At 48.8% G+C, this 20,275-nt stretch overlaps 1 protein-coding gene across 5 annotated transcripts in view; it reads right to left on the bottom strand.

Moving 5' to 3' along the window:
• The window catches only part of TNRC18 (trinucleotide repeat containing 18), a 56,882-nt gene that overhangs the window by 11,752 nt on the left and 24,855 nt on the right, over nt 1-20,275 (bottom strand). The window contains exons 7-17 of one of the 5 annotated variants that reach the window (XM_027683444.1): nt 20,067-20,213; nt 19,395-19,579; nt 18,206-18,629; nt 16,752-17,699; nt 15,926-16,101; nt 15,100-15,236; nt 14,493-14,621; nt 12,451-12,625; nt 11,052-11,415; nt 8,228-8,503; nt 989-1,228 (exon numbers count right to left, since the gene is read on the bottom strand). In XM_027683444.1, the coding sequence (XP_027539245.1) occupies nt 989-1,228; nt 8,228-8,503; nt 11,052-11,415; nt 12,451-12,625; nt 14,493-14,621; nt 15,100-15,236; nt 15,926-16,101; nt 16,752-17,699; nt 18,206-18,629; nt 19,395-19,579; nt 20,067-20,213 (3,201 nt within the window). The remainder of the gene's footprint in view (nt 1-988; nt 1,229-8,227; nt 8,504-11,051; nt 11,416-12,450; nt 12,626-14,492; nt 14,622-15,099; nt 15,237-15,925; nt 16,102-16,751; nt 17,700-18,205; nt 18,630-19,394; nt 19,580-20,066; nt 20,214-20,275) is intronic. The other 4 variants (XM_027683446.1, XM_027683447.1, XM_027683449.1 and 1 more) reach the window with 4 other exon arrangements.

Genomic DNA, 20,275 nt, shown 5'->3' with positions numbered 1-20,275 from the left:
GCCCCAGTATGAACAGGAAAAGAGTCAGCCTGTCAAAACTAAAGCTGGCAAGGCTCAAAATAAAAAACCCACTGGAAATTAAAACACTCCTCCTCTCTCACTACCGCATGAGGTAATTTCTAGATGCTTCCAGCTTCAAGGAGGGTAGGTTACAAGACAATAAATTCTTAACAGAGGCTGTTGGAACAAGTTGGCAAAAGCCTAATATAGCATGGAAACAGCGCTAAAACAAGCCAGGCTCCCGAGGAGGACATAATTTTCCATTCTGAAGCATGCTATAAATTCCATTATCACTTAATAAATATTAATAGCGAATTTATAAATGGAACCCATATAGATCTGTCTGACCGAGAACAATGTCACCAATGGGCACTTGTGCAGCAGGGCACAGGGAGGGGAAGAAATGAAACTCCCAACACACTGAAAGTGAGACAGAGACGGGACAGAAACCCAGGGTCTGGCACTGCAAACACACGAGCAGAGGAAGGAATGCTTGTTTCAAGTCTTGCTGGCTGGTTTCTATAAGGAAGCTGATGGGATGGACTGATTGAAAGTTTTCCTTCTGCTTGAGTGTCCTGCTTGAGTGTCTCTGCCTCTCTTGGGTATCCAAGATCAGCTGCATTTAGCACATGCTTCCTTCCCTAAATGTAACAGCACTTCATTGCCTTCTGCGCTTTGTCCAGGGGGATGCAGCATCCCACTGCTCGCCCTTGCCGCATGGCTGCTGAGGATTTTCCAGGTAGGAAAAGAAGAAACTGACAAAGCCACAGGGAACTGTCCCTAGGGAAGCCAGAGCTGCAGCTGCTAAACCTGGTTCTTGTTTTCCTGCCAGGCCATTTTCCCCACCTTCAGCATCAGGACCAAGTAGTCAAAGCAAAAAAAGGGCAACTCAGTGTCTGGGTAACAACCTGCTCTCTTGTAGCACAGCTGGGGCCTCCCAAACCTTCCACCTTGCCCCCGTGGCACCAACCCAAGCCACGCAACGCACCCATCAGGCTCTGCCGCTCCTCCTTCTTCTTCGCCTTCTGCTTGGCCTCCAGCTGGATGATGGAAAGCGGAGGGGGCACGATGGGGCTGGGCATGGCGCTGGCAGCAAACCTGGCCAGAAGGCCCAGGCCGCTCTCATCGAGGGCAGGCGACGACAGCCTGTCTGTGCCGTCCGTGCCATAGTCCTCTGCCTCCTCCTCTTCCTCCTCATCGTCGTCCTCCTCCTCCTCCGAGCTCGAATCTGGCACGCAGAAAAGAGGGAGCCCGTTACAAATCTCACAGAGTTGCGCTTCACCCACATTTCCAAACCGAACCACAACTCTGCTGCTGCTCTGTGCTCACCTAAGTAGCACTGAACCACCCACGACTGAGCCAGAAGACACTGGGCCATGGACACACACGTGTCCTTGCGGCCACAGAGCCGGTGTCACCTGCCTGCCACCACCCTGGAAGGACACAGCAATACAGGGTACGGCAAAGAGGACCCACTCAAGGCGAGGGAGGGAAGAGCAGGGTGTTGGCAGATTTGAAAAGGATGCCACGCACCCCTTCCCTGCAGCTTTCAGGAGGAATTAAAAGCTTAATTCCTTTAAAAATCCCAACCTGGGAGCTGTGGGATTCCCCTCCCGCCCACCACCGCTTCCTCCATAATGAAATCCATTAATGTAATCAGAATCAGAGATCAGCATGGAAGGGGAATACCAGAGAGCAGCCTGGGCCGTGGCAGGAAGCAAGGGGGACAGAGAAGAGGGGAAGGGGCAGGAGGCAAAAATGCAAAGAGAGAGGGGAGAGAAATAATAACTTGAAAGCAATGGATTTGGAATGCATAAGGGAGGAAAGTGTAGGCAGTGTTGGAGACAAGGAGTAGTGTTTAAACACTGCCTCAAAACTCTCTGTGCCTTTCATTTCCCTTTCTACAGCTCAGTCTAGGGAAGCCCGGCTCAGCACAGGCAGGAAGAGCTGCCCACAGCCAAAATCTAATTCTGGCAAAGAAATCAGCCTCGCTGCCTCGGCTGACACTCACAGAGCAGTGGGCTGGGGGTTTCCTCTATGCTGTATCTACAGCAGGTATTTTGGGGGTAGATGCTCCGAGAGTGGCACCTCTCCCTTCCTACAGCACTTCCCAAGAGTCTGCCAGCAGCTCAAAAGCAATTAATTTTAACAGCATCTCATCCACTTACTGCTGGTGAGCAAGTCACTACACAAATGCACTATACCACACACATACTTATACACACATATATGAGCACATATATCTATTTATATATATATATATATATATATTTAACAGTAAAAAGTGGGTCTGGAAAAGATATTTCATTTCTCTTGAAATTGAGGGCTTAAGTAGGATCATTGAGGCTGCTGGAAAATTTCCACCACTAGCAGGAGCCCTGCTCTGAGCCCACTCCCCAGCTCCTACCAGCCACTATCCCTGCCTCTAAAATCCAGCCAAATGAGAAACCAGATCCCTTCAAAATGAGCTGGAATGAACATGAAAATCCTTTTCTTTTCACATATGCCCTCTGGGATAGATAAAAACGTCCTCAACACTTGGCTGTTCAGAAAAAAAAAAAATACAATAACACAAGTGTTAGTTTTCCATGATATTAGAAAGAACAGGAATATCAGAAAACAATGTTCTCATCCTTGTATTTTATCAACTGAGGTAATGGGTAGCTTTTTTTCTTGCTTTTTGGTTTTTTTAAACAAGGACAGCTTATCTCTGCAGCATACATCAGATAGCCACAGAATACTAATTTTTAACTGCATAAAAATCCCTTCCCCATTTCAGTTGCTCAGGCTGGTTCCTTGTGATATTAAAATGCTACTAAACCTGCAGTAAATACCAAGAAATCCACAGCCCTGCTCACTCCTTGCATAAAAGCCACTGGGAAAAAAAAAAAATCTGCAGCAAACTGGGATCAGATTCCTTCCCCTACCAGAAAAGGGGGCACAACAGCTGTTTTCCTACCATATTTTGCCAAAAAGAAAACAAATTCAGATGAACTTGGCTATTGAGATGTGGAAACCACCTGCCTCAGAAGCAGTAAAACCACGCCTGCGTTCAGTGACACACCATGGGGTAGTGAGAGCCTCTCCACACATCCCATTTCGCTCTGAAATTCAGCGATTTTCAGCAAAAACAGGGGAAAAAAAATTTAAAAAATCAACCTGTACAGCCTCTAATGCCAGACTTAGACAGTTGGCTGAGGACAGAGTGGCTCGCTGAGCAGCTGGGGAGGAAAACAGGCAAAAAAGAGGGGGAAAGTTTGCAGGAAAATCCCTCCATGTCCAGTCCAGCCCCCTTGGCTCAGTCGCGTCACCAGCAGCACCACTTCTTCAGCACTTAAAGGCTGCATGTGCAAGGCCATAAGGGTGCCCAGCAGCTCCAGTATTTCAAATGCACTCAGGTAAAACAGATTTAAAAGCCAGGATGAAAGCAGCTATTACTCACCCTACAGAAAACACACTACACAATAATGTCCCTGGCGGTTATTCCAACCTCCTTCACATACACGGCACCGCACCACGGAAAGGCAACTGAAGACAGTCCCTTGTCAGCATTTTTACCACAACACTTGTATTTTTATCCACAGGAGATACAATTTTAACCCCATTTTAACACATTCACAGCACAGATCCATCCTCCTCCACCTCTCACGGCGAGGACAGATCTTGCTAACCCCACTCCACATGCACAACATGATCCCCGCTCCGCTTCCTTCTGGTTTTCCAAGGGACAAAAAGTAACAAATGAAACAAAAAGAAGACATTTGGGGCTCTGCTCCAAACCCACACGCTTCTAAACTAAGTCCCCAACTTCTGGTCATGGTGGCAAATAAGCTGCTGGTGCTCTCTGGCCATCTGCACAGCTCCTTGGAGAGCCTGTATTTAATAGAAAGCAGGAGTTTTACTCCTACTGTACCCAAACTATGTGTGGGTTTAAAATTAACTATGCACAGATGCCTTTACACAACTGAAGCCTCAATTCTATTTTTTTTTCCTCCTGAAAAGTTAGCAATGGGGAAAAAGACATTTAAAAAAAATAATTTTTTCCTTCAACAGTAATTCTGTTGACACCGAGTGAGGGTAAGGGAAAAAAAATACTCGAAGTTAAAAATATCTGTTTTAACTGACATTTTTAAGAGCATGTATATGAGTGTATATACCCACACACGCAACCACACGTGTACATACAACTCCACAGCCAAAACAAACAATAAATTAATATTTAAATGCTACTGATGTCAGATAAAATTAAGCCAAAGATTTTTTTTTTAATTATTTTTACCTGCATTAAATTAAAATCCTAACCCAGTTCAAAATACTAAGTTTTCTCATTGCTTTTAAAAGCTAAGCTGGCGTGGTATGTTACTGAAGGAGAGCAGTAAATGCAGATTTGTTAATGATGAACAGAAATTGGTTAAGCAATTTGGTATTTAGAGACTGATGTATGTAACAAGATGGCTTGAGGGGGGTGTGGACAGGAAAGGTTGGGGAAGGGAAGGAGTAAAAACACACACTTAAAAGAGTCATTTCACATTGTAAAAATAAATAGCATGATTTTCTCAAAACACCAAGCAGGCCTACAGCATACAAAGCAGGCTAAGTACAGGCAGACTTTAGACAGCTACTGGGTCATTGACATCTGATTTCTGTGATCTGTCCAAATTCTGAAGGTTGCTTATTTTTGAATGTCCAATTTGAGACTGTACCTTTAATTTTTTTTTCAAGTAAGCCAATTCTCATCATTGGAAGATTTTCCCCCCCCCATATGTGCTGTGCTGTTGACTCCAGAAGTGCTTATTAAAAAAAATATTACAACTATCACATGGGAATGACTGTGTAGGGAACTGGTTATCCCTCACTGCTTTGTTTTTCATTGGGGTAAAATCATCGTCTAAGTTGGGGAAAGGAGAGTAGGGAAGAAGTTACTAAATTCTTAATGGAAACAGAGGATGGAGGAGAAGGACAAATGGGTCTTTGGTTTCAGAAAGCTCAAGGAATTACCTATCCTGATAGTTTTCAAAGACCCATGTGGCTTTAGTCCACATTAGCAGTTTCCTCTCCAAGGTCACTGAATTAAAAAGCACAAGCTTTGCCTCTTATCAGAACGGCAATGTGATGTTTGGTCTGTAAGAAAGCAGCATGTCCCCACCTCCTCTATCTCAACCCAGATGAAATAAAACAGGTCTTCCTGCAGCTAATCCTACCTCTGACACAGATTCTGGCAGGACCATGGCCAGGCAATATCCCTGATAGTGGGACAGTCTGCACCACGGCTCAGAAACCCCTAAGGGCAGCAGCAGAGACTTTGCATCTTGGACCTATCTGCAAATCCCTCCCTTGGCTGGGCTAAGGGGTTCTCAAAAAGAAGTTCTGCAAAGAGAAAAGCATTTCTGGAGTCCTCAATCACATGCACACAAGCAAACCCTTCCATGCAAGACTCTTCCTGGACAGAGAAAAGTCAAAAGCAGACAGCAATCATCTTCAAAGTTAAAATAACCAAGAGAATGCAAAGAGCTACGTGTCATTATTCATGGAGGCAACATCGAAACGTCTGAGGCTGACAGATGACATAAAGAAAAGTTATTTTGCCTACCTACATAACAATGGTCAAGGTTCAGGTTCATGGCTAGTGACCCTCGCTGAGAAGTGTCTGCCCTACAACCAGCCAACCACTTTGCTTCTTTAGTGCAGCGTGAGAGCAAATGCAAGAGACCGACACAGACATTCAAAGCATCATGGATAGGGGCAGGGGTGAAAGGGTTGGTCAAGCAGCTGCAAGGAGAAAGCGAGCACTTCTAGAAAAGCTGAGGTTATTAATCGGTTTAGTATTCAGGGAAAGCCATTAGAAACCCTATTACCCAAATATCCCTTCAAGAAATGCTTCTGACAAAGAACAACCAAAAAAAAAAAAAAAGTCATTTGCAAAAAAAAAAAAAAAAAAAAAAAACAAACCACCCCGAATTGTAACCAATAATCCCTCCCTGCCTCCCACTCCATGCCCACCTCCCACCCCAGGGGGTTTTGCATCTTTGGTTTCCCCACCATTAAATGAGACCTCAGAGGGATTTACAACGTATTTTCCCATTTGTTCCAGATTCCCCAACCTCCTCCCATATCCCCTCCCTTCCCCAGATTTCATCCCATAAAACTGGGATTTGTAATTTCTTTTTATTTTTTTTTAATAAAGCAGACAGGTTACTTGAAAAATAAACAAAGGGACAAGTTACCTCTCTGCTTACCTGGAGCAAAACCAAAAGGCAAACCCAAAAAAACCCCAAGAACTTGGCACCTAAATGGGATTGATATCCTCAAAATTTCCAACAGCAGCAAAACAAACAAAGAAAAGATGCAGGAAGGAACAGGGAAGGGAAGAATGGAAGTTAACGCAGACTCTTCATGTAAATGTGGCAATCTCAGCCTTACATAAAATCCGCTATCCCCACAACTTTTTAGGTTCTCTAAAGAACAATTTTTCTTTTTTCTTTGAAATGCATTGGTGGGTCCAGCCCAAAGCCACATCAAACCAAATCAATGTTCTGTATCTTTGTCATGTTTGATCTTTTTTTTTTTTTTTGAGCTTAAATTATCTTTATTTGGAGGTTGGGTTTGGAGGGAAGAAAAACCAAACAGGTGCACGGAGGAAATTAACATCAAAAAACCTCAGAAAAGAAAAAAAAAAAACAAACCAAAACAAAAGACAAACTATCCAGCCCCATTTTCAATTAACAGCCCTGAGCAGTGTGAAACACTAAAAGGCTTTTGCTGAGCTACATCCAGCTCTGCCATGTAACTTAGATGATAACAACTGGGGATGCTCTTGCTTAGCATTCAGCCCAGCCGAGCTACTTTCTTTTGGGAGCTGAGGGCTCATTAAAATGACCTTTCCCCATGATTATTATTTAATGAGTGCGCTCTAAAACAGAAACCCCTTGTGTCTCTGGAGGAAAAGTCTCAAGTAATCTCTTTTCCCACTGAAGTACTAATGACAGGCTGACAAAAAAAAAAGCTGCAAGAAAAAAACTGGGGTGAGGGTGAGGGAGGGAAACTGCAGAGTCAAATTTAATGCAGTAATTGCCACATCCTTGAACACCGTGGGTTATGTCTAGGCATCTGAAAAAAAAATTTACCACCCAAAAAGAGACACAAAACCTCAACCTACAGGTTTTAAAAAGTTTAAAAAAAAATTTCTGGTTGGTAAATACAATCCAGCACCCCTCTGCAGCAGCAAGGAGCAAGTGCCTCCATGTTTTATCTGCCTGTCTCAAGAGAGTCTATCAGAAAACAAACTGAAAAAGATAAAACCAAAAATGGGTGAACAAAACAAAAACTAAATTAAAAGGGTTGGGGGGGGGGAGGGGAGGGTAAGCCTAGGTTTTATCTGGACAAAGGCAGCAGGGATATTTGAATAATAGAGAGTACCCCAGACTAGGTTAATTCCAGTTCTACTGATGGGGAGTGGGAGCAGGAGGGGGATGCAGAGCAGGATGGAGTGAAGCGGCAACCTAATCGCCTGATAAGAGACACAGCAAGAGAGACAAGGTACACAGGTTTAGTTAAAAATGAACTCGGTATGTTTAATAAAGCTTGGTATACCAAATCGCAGTACAAACATCAAGTCACACGGCCACACAACAGTATCCCGGTATTAAAAAAAAAGGCAAAAAAATAAAGGGAGAAAAAGAAAGAAAAAAGCAGGGGAAAAAAGACAAAAGAGGAGGAAAAAAAAGGGGGTAAAAAAAAAGAAAAGGGGGGAAAAGACAAGGGGGGGATGAAAAAAAGGGGAGGGGAAAAGGAAAGTAATAAAAAAAACCTTTCAAACCTCAACAAGGCTCATGCCAAAATAAAATAATAAGAATAAAAATAATAATAGTAATAATAATAATAATATAATGGTGGTGGTGGCAGCAAGGAAGGAAGTGAGGGTAAAACCGAAGGGAGGAAGGGAACAGGAAAGCAGGGAGAGGTGGACACTAAAACCCAGTCAATATAAAAGCTCTAAAAGAGCCAGCCAGTAAAAATATCACAATGATACAGGTACAAAAAGGATAAAAAATAACCGTGGGGTGATAAAGCAGGCTACGCTGCCAAGGACAAAGATGGCCACCCTGGCTCCGACCATCAAAATGGCTGACCCCGGCCCACAGGCCCCTCACTGCCTCGCCCCCGCCCCGCTCCCACACGGCCACGGCAGGGGGTGCGTTTGGGGGTGCGTTTGCTATAAACTAGTAACCTTGATCGAACGAGTCCTCCGAGGAGTCGCTGAAGGAAGATCCCGCCTCGGCCTCCCGCAGCAGCAGGCAGAAGGGCTGCTTCCGCCCCGCCGCCGCCTTCGGCTTCAGCGGCCGCCCGGCCGCCGCGCTGCGCGGGGCCGCCTTGGGGCCACCGCCTGCCCGGCCGCCCTTCCTGGCCGTCGTGCTGTACAGACCGGGCGGTCGCGGCTTGGGCGCGGACGGGGGCTGTGCTGGCCACTCGTCCCTCAGGGATCCCTCCTCCTCCGAGTCCGTATCTGTGGTCAAAGCGGGTGGGAAGAGCGTTACATCACAGAATGGGGGTTTGGGGTTTTCGGGTGGGTTTGGGGGAGCTTTGGTGCATCTCTTTGTGAAGATGCTCTAAACGAGGAGGTGAAGGAGGCTACAGGAGGGGCTGCCATTGTCCACCCCTGCCCACTCCACCACAAGCCTCGTGCTCAACAAGTGGGTGTTGAATAAACAAAGAAATTCACATTTCCTTCTTTCCATCAGAAATGGACACTCTCCACCTTGGCCAAACACCTCCTGTCCTCCCTTAAGACAAGATCCAAGGAGTGTTTTATCTCAGCAGCAGAAAACTAAGGCAGACACTTCTGCTATGAAGATGTCCACCAAAAGCACAGCAACGTCAACAACTGGACCATCAACGTGAATTAGTCTTCACCATGGTGATATTCTACACTCTCGACCTAAATCTCCTTTTCTACATGAACCAACTTTCTCCAAGGGTTTTCACCACAGGCAGCACATCTAACTCCAAATGTCTGACTTCAAACACACCACCACAGACACCCAAACGGAGCAGGGAGCAAGCCGCTCCTCGGTCTGCGAACCGTGGCTTTACAAAGCTGCTGCTAAGCCTTGTGGGAGGTGAAAAGTCACCAGCAGTCCTCTCTGGCATCTGATGAGTGGAACAGGAAACATATGGTCCCCCTGGACACAATAGAAGCGGGTATAAATTGTCACCTCCTCACTTGTGAACACACCACCGGCTCCACAACATTACAAACACTGTGGCGGGGACTGTTCCAGCCTGTGAGCAGCAGCAGATGCTCTCCAGTGTTAGCCCACGCTGGGCATCACTCCCCAACTCCACTGCATTGGGTTGTAGAGAGGAAGAAACAGGGGATGTTGACTTCAGGAGGCCCAAAGCCCAAACATACAAATTATTTTGGACACCTGACTTTTAAAATTTGTGGGAATACGATGCTCAGCTCTCCCTTTGGATCTATGCCCAAAGTTTTCAGGACTCCAGCTAGAAAATCAAGACGTTACGAGGCAGAAGGACTTGGCGCCAGTCCTGCTTCTCCTCCTCCACATGAGCAGCCCACCAGTCATGGGAGGTGCTGCCATATGCTCGACCTGCCTCCCCAAATTCACCATGCCTGAGTAACCAAATGACAGGCTGAAGGCCTTTGCTTGAACCTGCACACAGATGAAAAACCACACACCAAAGCTGAGCCATTTCCTCAGAGTTGAGACTTGTGTGGAAAAGAGGCCCACTCCTACACTGGAACACTCACTGGACAGTGGTCAAATAGAAGCTCTGTTAGGTCTGGGTGGGAGTTTTTGTTCATGAAACCAAAGTACCAAGTGCAAGGGCACTGTAAAAGCTCCCTCTGCCACAAGCCAAAGCTTTTAGTTTCAGCAACAGCCCATGCCTCCTCCTCCCATTAGCTCCAGAACTCCTAGTTTAGGAGCCATGTGTCTGTCCTTGGGGGGTGAAGCACATTCAAGAACAGAACTGCTGGGTAGCGTGTACAGCACAATCAGCCAAAGGCTGTGTTCGAGTCCAGTGGACACAATGGCTCTTATTTTGCCATGTAAATGGCTAATTTCATGCCAAACATTTGTTCCGTTGGACAATCACTAGTTCATCTTCCCCATTAGTGAAATTTCTAAACTAGTGTTGCACCGAGAGATGCATTTGTTATGCACACAAACACCCCATAAAGGTTCCAACACGGTTTTAAATAGCTGCAAGCAAAGGAAAAGATGTGTGTGCAAGTGAGCTGAGACCATTACACAACCGGGTCTCAGACCATAAACTCTGCCCCAATGTCTGTCTGAATTGTTAAAGACTCTCCTACCTTTCGTTCTACTGTTTTCCCAACACTACTGGCAATTTCAATTTTTCCTTCTGTAACAGGGGTTGCTTGCTGGAACCTTTACCTCGGGTGCACTTTGGGTTCAGAAATAGCAATCACCACACAGGATGTGGGGTGGGGACAATCACTGATGAGACAGATGGGAAGGCTGAGCACAGTCAGCCAGGAATCAAGGCACAACACTGAAGGGCAGGAGGATGCTCAGGAACATCAGTGTCACTGGCAGGCTTTGCCTTTCCAATGGACTCCATGGCATAATCCTAAAGCCAAACCCACTACACTCAACAAGGACTTCAAAAGCCAACTCTTAACCACCTCTGGAGCAGAGGTTCTGAATGCTTGTCTGACAGGTAGAAAAAGAGTGTCTACTCCTACCAAAAGCAAGAATTTTTGTCAGTCCACTCAGGTTGAAGTGGGTCAACCTCTTTTTGGAAGCATTTTCCCCCACTGATGATGAGAACAAAACAGGTCAGGAAGACACGCTGATATTGGCTACCTCTTGCACAGCAAGGTGGGTGGACAACCCATGCTGACCCTGAAGATGCAGCAGCATTGATTAGCCAGGGAAGGAGTCACTTTTCACTCATGAGCAGAAACAGACCCATCTCCAAGACCCCTTCCAAGAGGCCAGAAACCCCCACCACAACCCCCCACAACATACAGAAGAGATAGAAGAGATAAATGAGGGGTTACTTACTATAGGAGTAGCTGCTAACTTCAGATATTGCTGGTGAATGGGAAACCTTGAGCTGATTTTTGACTTTTAACCCCACCTCCATCTTCTTCATTTTGGCAGCCACTTTGTTTTTACCTTCCTTGGTGGTTTTCAGTGACAGGCCCAGGTTCTTGGTTAGGCTCTTCTTCTCCTCCTTGCTTGGCAGAGCCTCGTGGGGTGGGAGGTACCTACTGCCACCTCCACTAGTTTTTGTCTTTCCCACAGAGCTGTCTGCAAACTTGAAGGGGGATTTGAGCTTGTCTTGTTTGGTGAGTGACAGGGCCTTGTCAAGCTTGCTGGCCAGCTGCTCCTGATCTGATGGCACCTTCTTCTTTTTGATCTTTAACTGTCAGGGTGAAAGGAAGAGACCAGGTGAATACAGAGCAGATATCATGGCAGACCTGAGGGATTTTACTAGCCCTCGTAACAGCCTCAAATACTCTAGTTAATAAAGGCTCAAGATGATAGTTTTAGGTCCCAGTTGCCATAACCCACCATGGTGCTAGGGAGAAAGAAGAGGAAGATGTCAGCAAACAGTACAGCTTTCCTCTTACTGAGCACTACAAAATCACAAGATTAACTTAGAAAAACTGAATGTTCTTCCAAAAGAAACATGTTCATAGAACAAGACGTTTTGGAGTCCTTTTTTCTCAACACCTGTTTTTTAGGATATGTTTGGATTGGTTTTACAAGCTTTCCTCTGAATCATAAGGATTAAAAATCTTCTTTACCCATAACCCCAGCCAAATAAATACGGATTTCCACATAATCAACCAGCTCCAGAGGCTAGGATGCCAAAAAGACCCAAATATTTCTCAGCTAGAGCATCAGCACCGCTGCATTGCAGCCAGGGCTGTTACAACCTTTTCAGTATTTTCTTGCTTCTTGGAAAAAGTAAATATACTTTACATGTGCTACAGCTAGATAACAGCAGCTCTAACTCAGTACTTCGCCTGTGTGCATTTTGGATTTCATCAGCAGCTTAAAGCTCCAGTAAATATCTCGTTGCCTCAACAGGAGCAGAAGAAAACCCTGCATTTAAAATACCAAGGCTGCGCTCCCTTTCCTCCCTCCCTCCACTATCTTGACAGGCAAAGGGGTAAGACAAGCCCTGCTCTGGATTCAGAGCTGGTGCAGCACTACAAGACTCTGGTTGGCTTGAAGGCACTTGACTCTGCTGCCTACTAAAGAGGTTCAACCTCTGACAGCCAGCACTAGCCCCTCCACTGCACAGTCCTCTCATGAGGAGCATCTAAACCCATGTGAACTGAAAGCAGACACTGGAAGATCAGGAGGAGTTATCCTACAAGCCAACACTAGCAAAGCAGGAGCGAGATCGGCTTTCGGCCCGTGGCTCCATCTTCCCCACGAGGGCACTGACCTCATTTGAGAAGCTGGGAGCCGCATCATGCTCTTCCCAGCTCTGGTTCCTCCCTTTCATCTTGCCACTGCTGCTCTCCACATCCTCGTCCTCCTCCGGGAGGGCCCCTTTGTGCCTCTTCTTCATGCCCTCGCCAGTCTCAGAGTCTTCGGAGAGCAACAAGGACTTGCTCAGTCTGGAAGCCAAGCACAGGATGGGTCAAGGTGGGGGGCTTTCCTCCCTGTGAACCCCACCAAGCTCAAAAGTGAGGTTAAATGCCTCCTAGGACAACGGGGATCCTCAGCGGGAGCCAAGTCCACTGTGAAGTGACAGCAGTTTGGACAAGGTTTTCCACCAAACGGGAGAGCCAGAGAGCCCTTCTTGCAAACTCTTGGCCACCAGCACAGACGAGAGTGCCTGAAATCAGAGACCTGCAAAGTGGTCTCTGAAAGGAAATACTTGGTGTCTTAGTAACAGCCACCAAAAAGTGCCTGATTTGGTACAGAGCAGCAACAGGAAGACAGACAGCTGAGCTGGCCCTGAAGGTCTTTTCCTACTTCTACTTCCATGGCCTCTGTAGGTGCAGAGAGAGACTCCTAAGGCCTAGGGAAGTGCCTCACTGCCCAGGCACTTGCTTTGGTTGCTCGGGTACTGCTTGGGTATGAGCAAGGAGGTGGCAAGGAACTGTCACGTGGGGGTGACATGGAGGGACAAGGGCACTGCAGGGACTGGCTCACTCTGACTATAAGCCTGGACCCTCTGCAAGAGGCATTTGCGATCTGTGTCATTGGACTCGCTTTGGGATTTGGGGGAAAAGAAGAGGGTAAATAAATAAGAAAATAAAATAAAAAATAAAGTAGGTGAGACTGCAAGCACATCTTTTCCTACTCCCCAGTCATCTCCAGTAACTATGAGGTGGATGATCAGTCAACACCTCAAGACCCCTACCAAGCCTCCATTAACAGCTCTCATATGCTGCCTCCTTCACACTAAACCTGCTGGTTGTACCATCACCACAAAGCCACTGATATGGGGCAGCCTCCTCAGCTTCCAGGCGTTTTCCCTCCCCTCCGTCCTCTCTGCTGACCTCCACAGACAGCTAAACCAACACCTCAGGCCCTGGACGCTCGCTGAGGGTGCATCTCCATCTCCCACAACAGCCTGCTCAAGCACTCCTGTGATGTGGGGACATGCACACACCACACCATCACACACGCCAACATGCACAACTCCAGCCACCTCTGGATGGCTCCAGCCTGTCCAGCCACCCAAACACAAAGAACAAAACAGAGAGCCACCGAGAGGACAGATTTTCAGAAGTGCTGGTCAGTGGGAGCTGGGCACCTGAATCTAATTTGTAGTCTTGAAAGGACATTTGCAAAAATACAGAGCACAAAGGAAGGCAGCTTGGAGGTGCCTTCCCATTGAAGAGGCCTGGCTATCTATGGATGGTTAGATGGCCAGCAGTGGTGGGATCTGGGCATCCAAACAAGGGTAGCTGGACTTGCAAAAGACAAAAAAGCAAAGGAGAGTATCGTCCAGACTCTTGAAAGACAGAGGTCAGGTGAAACCAACTCCCACTGATTCAGGGAACAGAGAGAAAGACAGAAGAAACACAGCACAAAGTTGCTACTAAGTAGATAACCTGGAATAGCCCTGCTCTTCCCGTTTTTGACATCAACATCCCTGCAATTAGTTCTACAGCATCTGCTTGCACCATCTGCTCTCCTGAAAACACACGAGAACACACTCCCTGACACCACGAGCTCACCTACAGGTCCCTGCCCAGCCAGCTGCTCCGCATCACCTCACCACTGCTCAACTTACTGTCCTACTTGCACCCAACACCACAGACACGTGCTCTACCTGCGGGGAGGGAGGACGCTGGCACCGTATTCCCACCGTAAGGACACGCTCACGTTCAAGGCACACGCTTCCACAACACCACTGCAGCCAGCGACCGGCCCTGGCGAGCCCCCGCTGCATCCGAGATGCTCTCCCCAAGTAAGACCCTGGTGCAGCGACCCTGCCATTTTCCCGTCTTCCCCAAATTCCAGCCTTACTTTCCACTCTTGCTGTCACTCTTCCCTCTCTCCTTAATGGGTGACAGAGCGCTTGATCCAAGTTTCCTCTTCCTGGGCCTTCCAGGGCCTCTTCTCGCCAAGCTTCTACTTTTCTCGTCATGCTTTTCCCTTTAAAAAAACCACACGCTTCACTGTTAACCAAGGCAACAAAAAAAAACAAACCTAAAAAACCAAAAAAAAAGGCAAAGGAAAAAAAAAGCAAAAGCAAACTTTGCAACCAAAAAGCAAAACGAACAGGGAAAAAAATAAAGAAAATAAAACCAAAAAGAAGAAAAAGGGAAAATAATTAAAAGAAAGCAAGCAAGAACGGGAGCCAACCCAGAACCTTCGCCTGCCACCAAACTGCTAAACTGAGCTGCTGAAGCCAAGGTTGTCTCTAACACAGTCTCCCAGCTGCATTCACCAGTTACCAGGTTGTCGTGTCACATAGCCTAGGAGTGTGCTGTGAAAAGCTCTGGCGGGATGTACCAGGAGGAGAGGAGAAGAGACAGGGAGGGATGGAGGGCTGTTTTCTCTCCCGGACCAAAAGGCAGCGGAAGTGCCCAGCTGGAAAAAAACAAGACCAAGTGAGCAGCCTGTGACTTACTCGGAGTCCCTGCGGCGCTGCAGCTTCACCAGCTCCCGCTGCTTCTCCTTGTAGCGCCGCTGCAGCTCCGCCAGCCTCATCCTGTAGTCCAGCTCCATCGCGTCCATGTTCTCGATGGCCGATTTGATGGAGTACATCTAGGGTGGGGAGGCAAGAGGGGGCAAGAGAGTCAGACACGCCCAGGTGGTGCCCACTGGGTGCCTTTGCAATGGCCAAGGCGTGCAGGCTGGCAGAAAGCCCTTGGTGCTGCAGAGACCCCTTGCCCACAAGCACGGCCCCACAGCAGCACCAAGGAAACCCGCCAAGCAAAGATGTTCTGTGGCTTATGCACGGGATGGCATCAGCTTTGAGGGACTGCAACCCTGGGAAAGAACCTGCAGGATAAAATACAGCCATGGAGTCTCTTTTCCCTTGTTTAAAAAGACAGATCACAATATGTCCTATCTTGCAACACTTACTTGCTGGGTACAAAATAATTTGTCGGTCTCTCTCATGGGGAGGAGTCAGCAAGGAAAAAATCAAGGAAAAACCCTCCTGACACCATATTTATGCCCCCCGTTGCCAAAACATGAGTTCCTCCTGCTTTGTATGACAAACGCCACTTCTAGGGCTGCCCAGGGTCCTGCTGAACCTTGATTCACACACAGGGCAGGAAGCTAAATCAGGCACACCAACTCCTTGCAGTCAGGAACATGAGGGAAGCGCCAGCTCGCTCTGCTGAATGCAGACAGGCAGCACGAGCCCCCCAAACTGGGGCTGTGACAGTGAGTCGTGGGAGTGGATGCACTGGGGCTTTTCAGGCTCAGCCACGCTAAGAGCTACTTACTGGTTCATCTTTCTTCTGCATCCAGCTGTACTTTTTGTTGGGATTCAGCTCTCGAGGCAGCCGGATGGTTTTCAGACTTTCCATAAAGGGGGTGGAAAGTACTTCCATGAGCATGTGGGTGCTGGCAGCCAGCAAACTCTCCAGTGTTGGCCGGACAGGAAAACTCTCTGGACCTGCTGGGAAGGACAGAAAAAAGAAGTTATAGACATTCACATTCCAAGACTGCTTCTCCAACAGGCATGAGGAGAGGCTGATGGTCCTTTCTGGACTATGGCTGCTCAAGGAGCCTCCCAGCCACCCTTAGCCCCCACCTGAGACCTCCTGTTGTACCCAGTCATGGTGCAAGTGGCAGTTCCCATCATGTCTCACCTCAGGAAGTTACTGGAAGGTGAGATTCTTTTCAGGACCTGCCAAGCTCTTGGAAAGTGTCATCTGGAGCTACTGGGACCTCTTGTGCCAAACCCCAACAGACTGTAGACTCAGTGCCTGCCAGAAGGGTGTTACCCTGGCAGCTCCCAGCAACTGGGGCTCCATTTCCGCTACACATACCACAGACTGTCTAGACATGGCGAGGGCCTTTGGAAGGGGAGAGCAGTACAAAAGCCACACGTAGCTCAGCCTACTGCAACGAAAACCCTGCTCCAACCCCATCCAAAGTACCAGTCACTCCTGCAACTCAGGGCAATCCTCTTCTTGCTGCCTGGCTGAGGCTGCAAGAGACCCCACCTGTGCCTCAGCTCTCCTGCCCACACGGAGAGCACAGGGACCATACCCTGGGAGACCCACCCTGGCCCAAAGCTCACCAGACTCCACACTCACAACTTACTTTGCATTTCTTGCTTCCGTTTCTCCAGCTCCATCTCTGCAATTTCACTCAGCAAAGTGATCCCCTGCAGGAAGGAGTGCTCCAGGGTCTGGTCAGTTAACACCTCCACCTTCATCTGGGATGGAGTGACAGTGGTGGTAGTCAACAAGGAACAAGCCTGAGGCATTTCTGTAGCAGCCACCAAAGCATTCATCCCAGCCAGCGGGTCACCCGGCTTGATGTCCAGATCTGGGATTTGGCAAGAGATTGCCTCTTCTGTATAGGAAGGGATCTCTGGCCCCTGCTCCCCCTCCTCAGGGGGCAGGCTGGGAAACTCCCTCCCCCGGGGCACATCGGCGCTCTGCAGATCCATGGCTACAGAGGCCTCCTCCCGCTGGGTCGTCAAGTCCATCTCCGGTGGCTCATTCTCTGCATGCACGAGCAAACCATCATAGTCCATGTGCATGGAACAGGTTTCTGCTCCACTCCCGGTCTCTGCCTCAGCCTCTGCTTCTGCAGGACAGGCCACAACCTGGTAAGGAGGTGAGCAGCTCTGGAGGTCTTCCTGGTCCTGCTCCATAGCACCCAGGGTTTCCCCTTGATGTAACAGGAGATTGCAATTTTCCACGTTCTGCACTGGGACGGCTGCGGAGGTGGTGATGTTCAGAGTCCCCATGTCCTGCTCACAGATGCCTTCTTGGCTTTCCTCCATCTGCACCTCTGATTTCACCCTCTCTTCCAAGGATTCCTCTTCTGCTGCTGCTTGGATGGGCTCTAGGATTTTGGACGGAGACAGGTGGATGGGCTTGACCTCTGAGGAAAGCTCCATGTGCTCAGACCCTTCAGCAGGCAGCGGGACGTCAGGAGCCAGGCCATCTGCATCAGATGCTGGGGCAGGCTGGATGAGGTAGGGATAATGTCTTCCAAAGGAGGGAGGCAGGGACTGGAATGGATATCCAGGGGGGATCTCTGCAAGATATCAGAAAGGACAGGTTGTGTAATGGATGGGTCTCCAAAGCACGTTCTCTCTCACTAAGGCATAGAGATGGTTCCCTTTGCATTCATCATCTCTGGTCTCTTCCTGTTCTCAAGCAGTAGCTGCTTTTGGCACCTCTCCCCTGTTCAAGCTGCCAGAGGCAGCAGCACCCCAGAAATCCCTTCTGCAACTTTCCAGCACTCTCCTGAAGCTGGAGAGAGATCTGCCTCTTGCATCCTCTCCCACTGGGACTGCAGCCCTGGAAGAATCAACCCAGGCTGGACGCAAGGGAAGAAAAGAGCCTACAGCCCCAGGTGCCCCTCAGACCCAGGCATCGATCCCAGTCCCTCACACCACCCCTGCTCCTTGCTTCTCCCCTGCCTTTTAGAGGAGCTATGTGGTTTTCCCTAGGGGAAGGGACAGAAGCAGGAAAGACTGAGGAGAAAAAGGGAGGCAGGCACAAACACAACGGGAGTCTGCCAAAGCAGGGCTCTCTTACCTGGGAACAAGGCCTGATATGGACCAGCAGCCTCTTTTTCCAGCTCCAAGTCTTTCTTGTCCACGGTCTCAGGTGCCTCTTCCTTTGGAGGGATGGCAGGGGCAGGGGGTGGAGAGGCGGGGGGCGGGCTGGAAGGATGGGAGCTGGGGGTGGCGGGGTAGGAGTAGGCTGGCTGCGAAGGTGGCTCCTCCATCTTTTGGATCACCTCAGCTTTGAGCACAGACACGGGTGAGGCCCTGGGAGAGAGGGGAGGTGGACTCACAGCCTTGCTGTAGGACGTGGAGGCGCTGGGAGACAGCACGGGTGGTTTTCGGTGCACCAGTCCCGAGGCTGAGGAGGAAAGGCCTGATTTGGCACTGTCCAGGCTCCGCTTTGTCACCTTCTCTTCCATATCCACACGCTGCTCGTTGGCCTTCAATCTCTCCTGTGACAAGAACAGAGCAAATGTCAGCACGACACCTCCTCCTGTTCCTGGAAAGCAGCACTGACCTACCACCAAGAAAGACCAAAACGTGGACTGATCAAATATGCACCGGAATAAACGTGTTACCTGATGCAACACCATTTTAAAACCAATTTGATGGAGGGTGACACTGATCTGCAACAGCTTCTTTACAAATTTCAGTTCCAGGAGTCCTGAGAAGGGTGTTTCAGCTTTCGCTTGCATCCAAAGCAAATCATTTCTATTTCTAAGTCTCCAGCCTTGCAAGCCCACTTGTAAAGCCAAGGCTGAAAACCAGAGGAGCCCTATAAAAATGAACTGGGTGTAAAATACCAAAGTTCATGACTTCCAAAACCATTTTGTGAATGGGAGCTGTCTCCAGGAGCCAGTGTGATTGCTACAAGTCCTGCAGCTGCTTCTCTGAGCTGCTCACAAGGTTTGTTTGGAGGTGACCAGGGATGAAACCACTCAACTATACAGAGACATCCCTAGGGAAGGAATCCATGCCACGCTGCTGGGCAGCTCTCCTGACAGCACCGCTCAATGGCTCTACACCAAACCCATCCAAACCCCACTCTAACTGCAGGATGTACCAAGTGCTTCATATCCCAGGGACCAGGGAAGGATCACTCCGTGCATCCAGACCCTTGAGACACACTTGCCACACAGACACAGCTGCTTCTTCTCCCCAGACACTCCAACTTCAGGCTTGTTTCACACCCAAGCAAGAAGCTCTCGAAAACATACCACAAGCTGGGCACTCCTCTGCAGCTCCATGGCGTGGGCCGCTTGCTGCTGCAGGATGTACAGTTCGTGCTGCCGCAGCAGCTGCTGATGAGAGAGGAGCTGGAGCTGGTGAGCGTGCTGGAGGGAGCTCCTGGTCGGGGGGTACATGGCAGGCCACAGTGGGGGTGCCCGGTCCATCAGCTCTGCTGTGGAATGAGCAGAGTTGAAGTCAGGGAGGCAGCAGGGTAAGGATACCTAGAGGATTCAGGATCACTCAGGGCAAGTATCTCTATCCCAGGGTGTGGGGGATGCCAAACACTGGGCTATGAGGAAATGCAGAGGGGAGAGAGTGCTGTCTTTCCCTTGGCAGCCCCATTCCCATCAACCCTGGGTCCTGGAGTCATCAGACTTGCTTTGCTCTCCAGGCACTCTTGTTTTGACTGTCCATGGCTGAGCCCATGAACAGATTCTCCTAACCAAGGAACTCTACCTCTATAGGGTATGAAGAGCCACTGCTGAAGATCGTACATCTCCATCTCCAAAACACACCTAATGAGAGGCCATCTCACACCCACCCTACAGCTGTGGCTGCTGGTCCCCATAGTTACATATGCTCCTCTCTAGCCCTCTCCAAAGCCTGTTTTCCCCACAGCTGTCAAAGAATGGTCCTCAGGGACACGCTCACATCCTTACCAAAGTGTGGCAAGTGCTCGCTGGGGATCACAACAAGCTGCCCCGACTGCGGGTCTCTGGCAAACTGGTAGGCGGAAGGGAGAGCTCCCCCCATGGCAGGGGGGAAGCCTGGAGTCATGCCCTGGTGCAGGGAAGGGTGACCAAGTCCTGGAAGAAGAAACACCCAAGTCACAACTCAGAGGATGCAGGCAGCTTCTATCCAGTCAAGA

The sequence above is a fragment of the Neopelma chrysocephalum genome, unplaced genomic scaffold (assembly GCF_003984885.1).
Source record: "Neopelma chrysocephalum unplaced genomic scaffold, ASM398488v2 Primary Assembly neopelma1_65, whole genome shotgun sequence".
In the NCBI taxonomy this organism is placed as follows: Eukaryota; Metazoa; Chordata; class Aves; order Passeriformes; family Pipridae; genus Neopelma; species Neopelma chrysocephalum.
The sequence above is the reverse complement of the archived record's forward strand: the minus strand, read 5'-3'. Positions and strand labels throughout refer to the sequence as shown.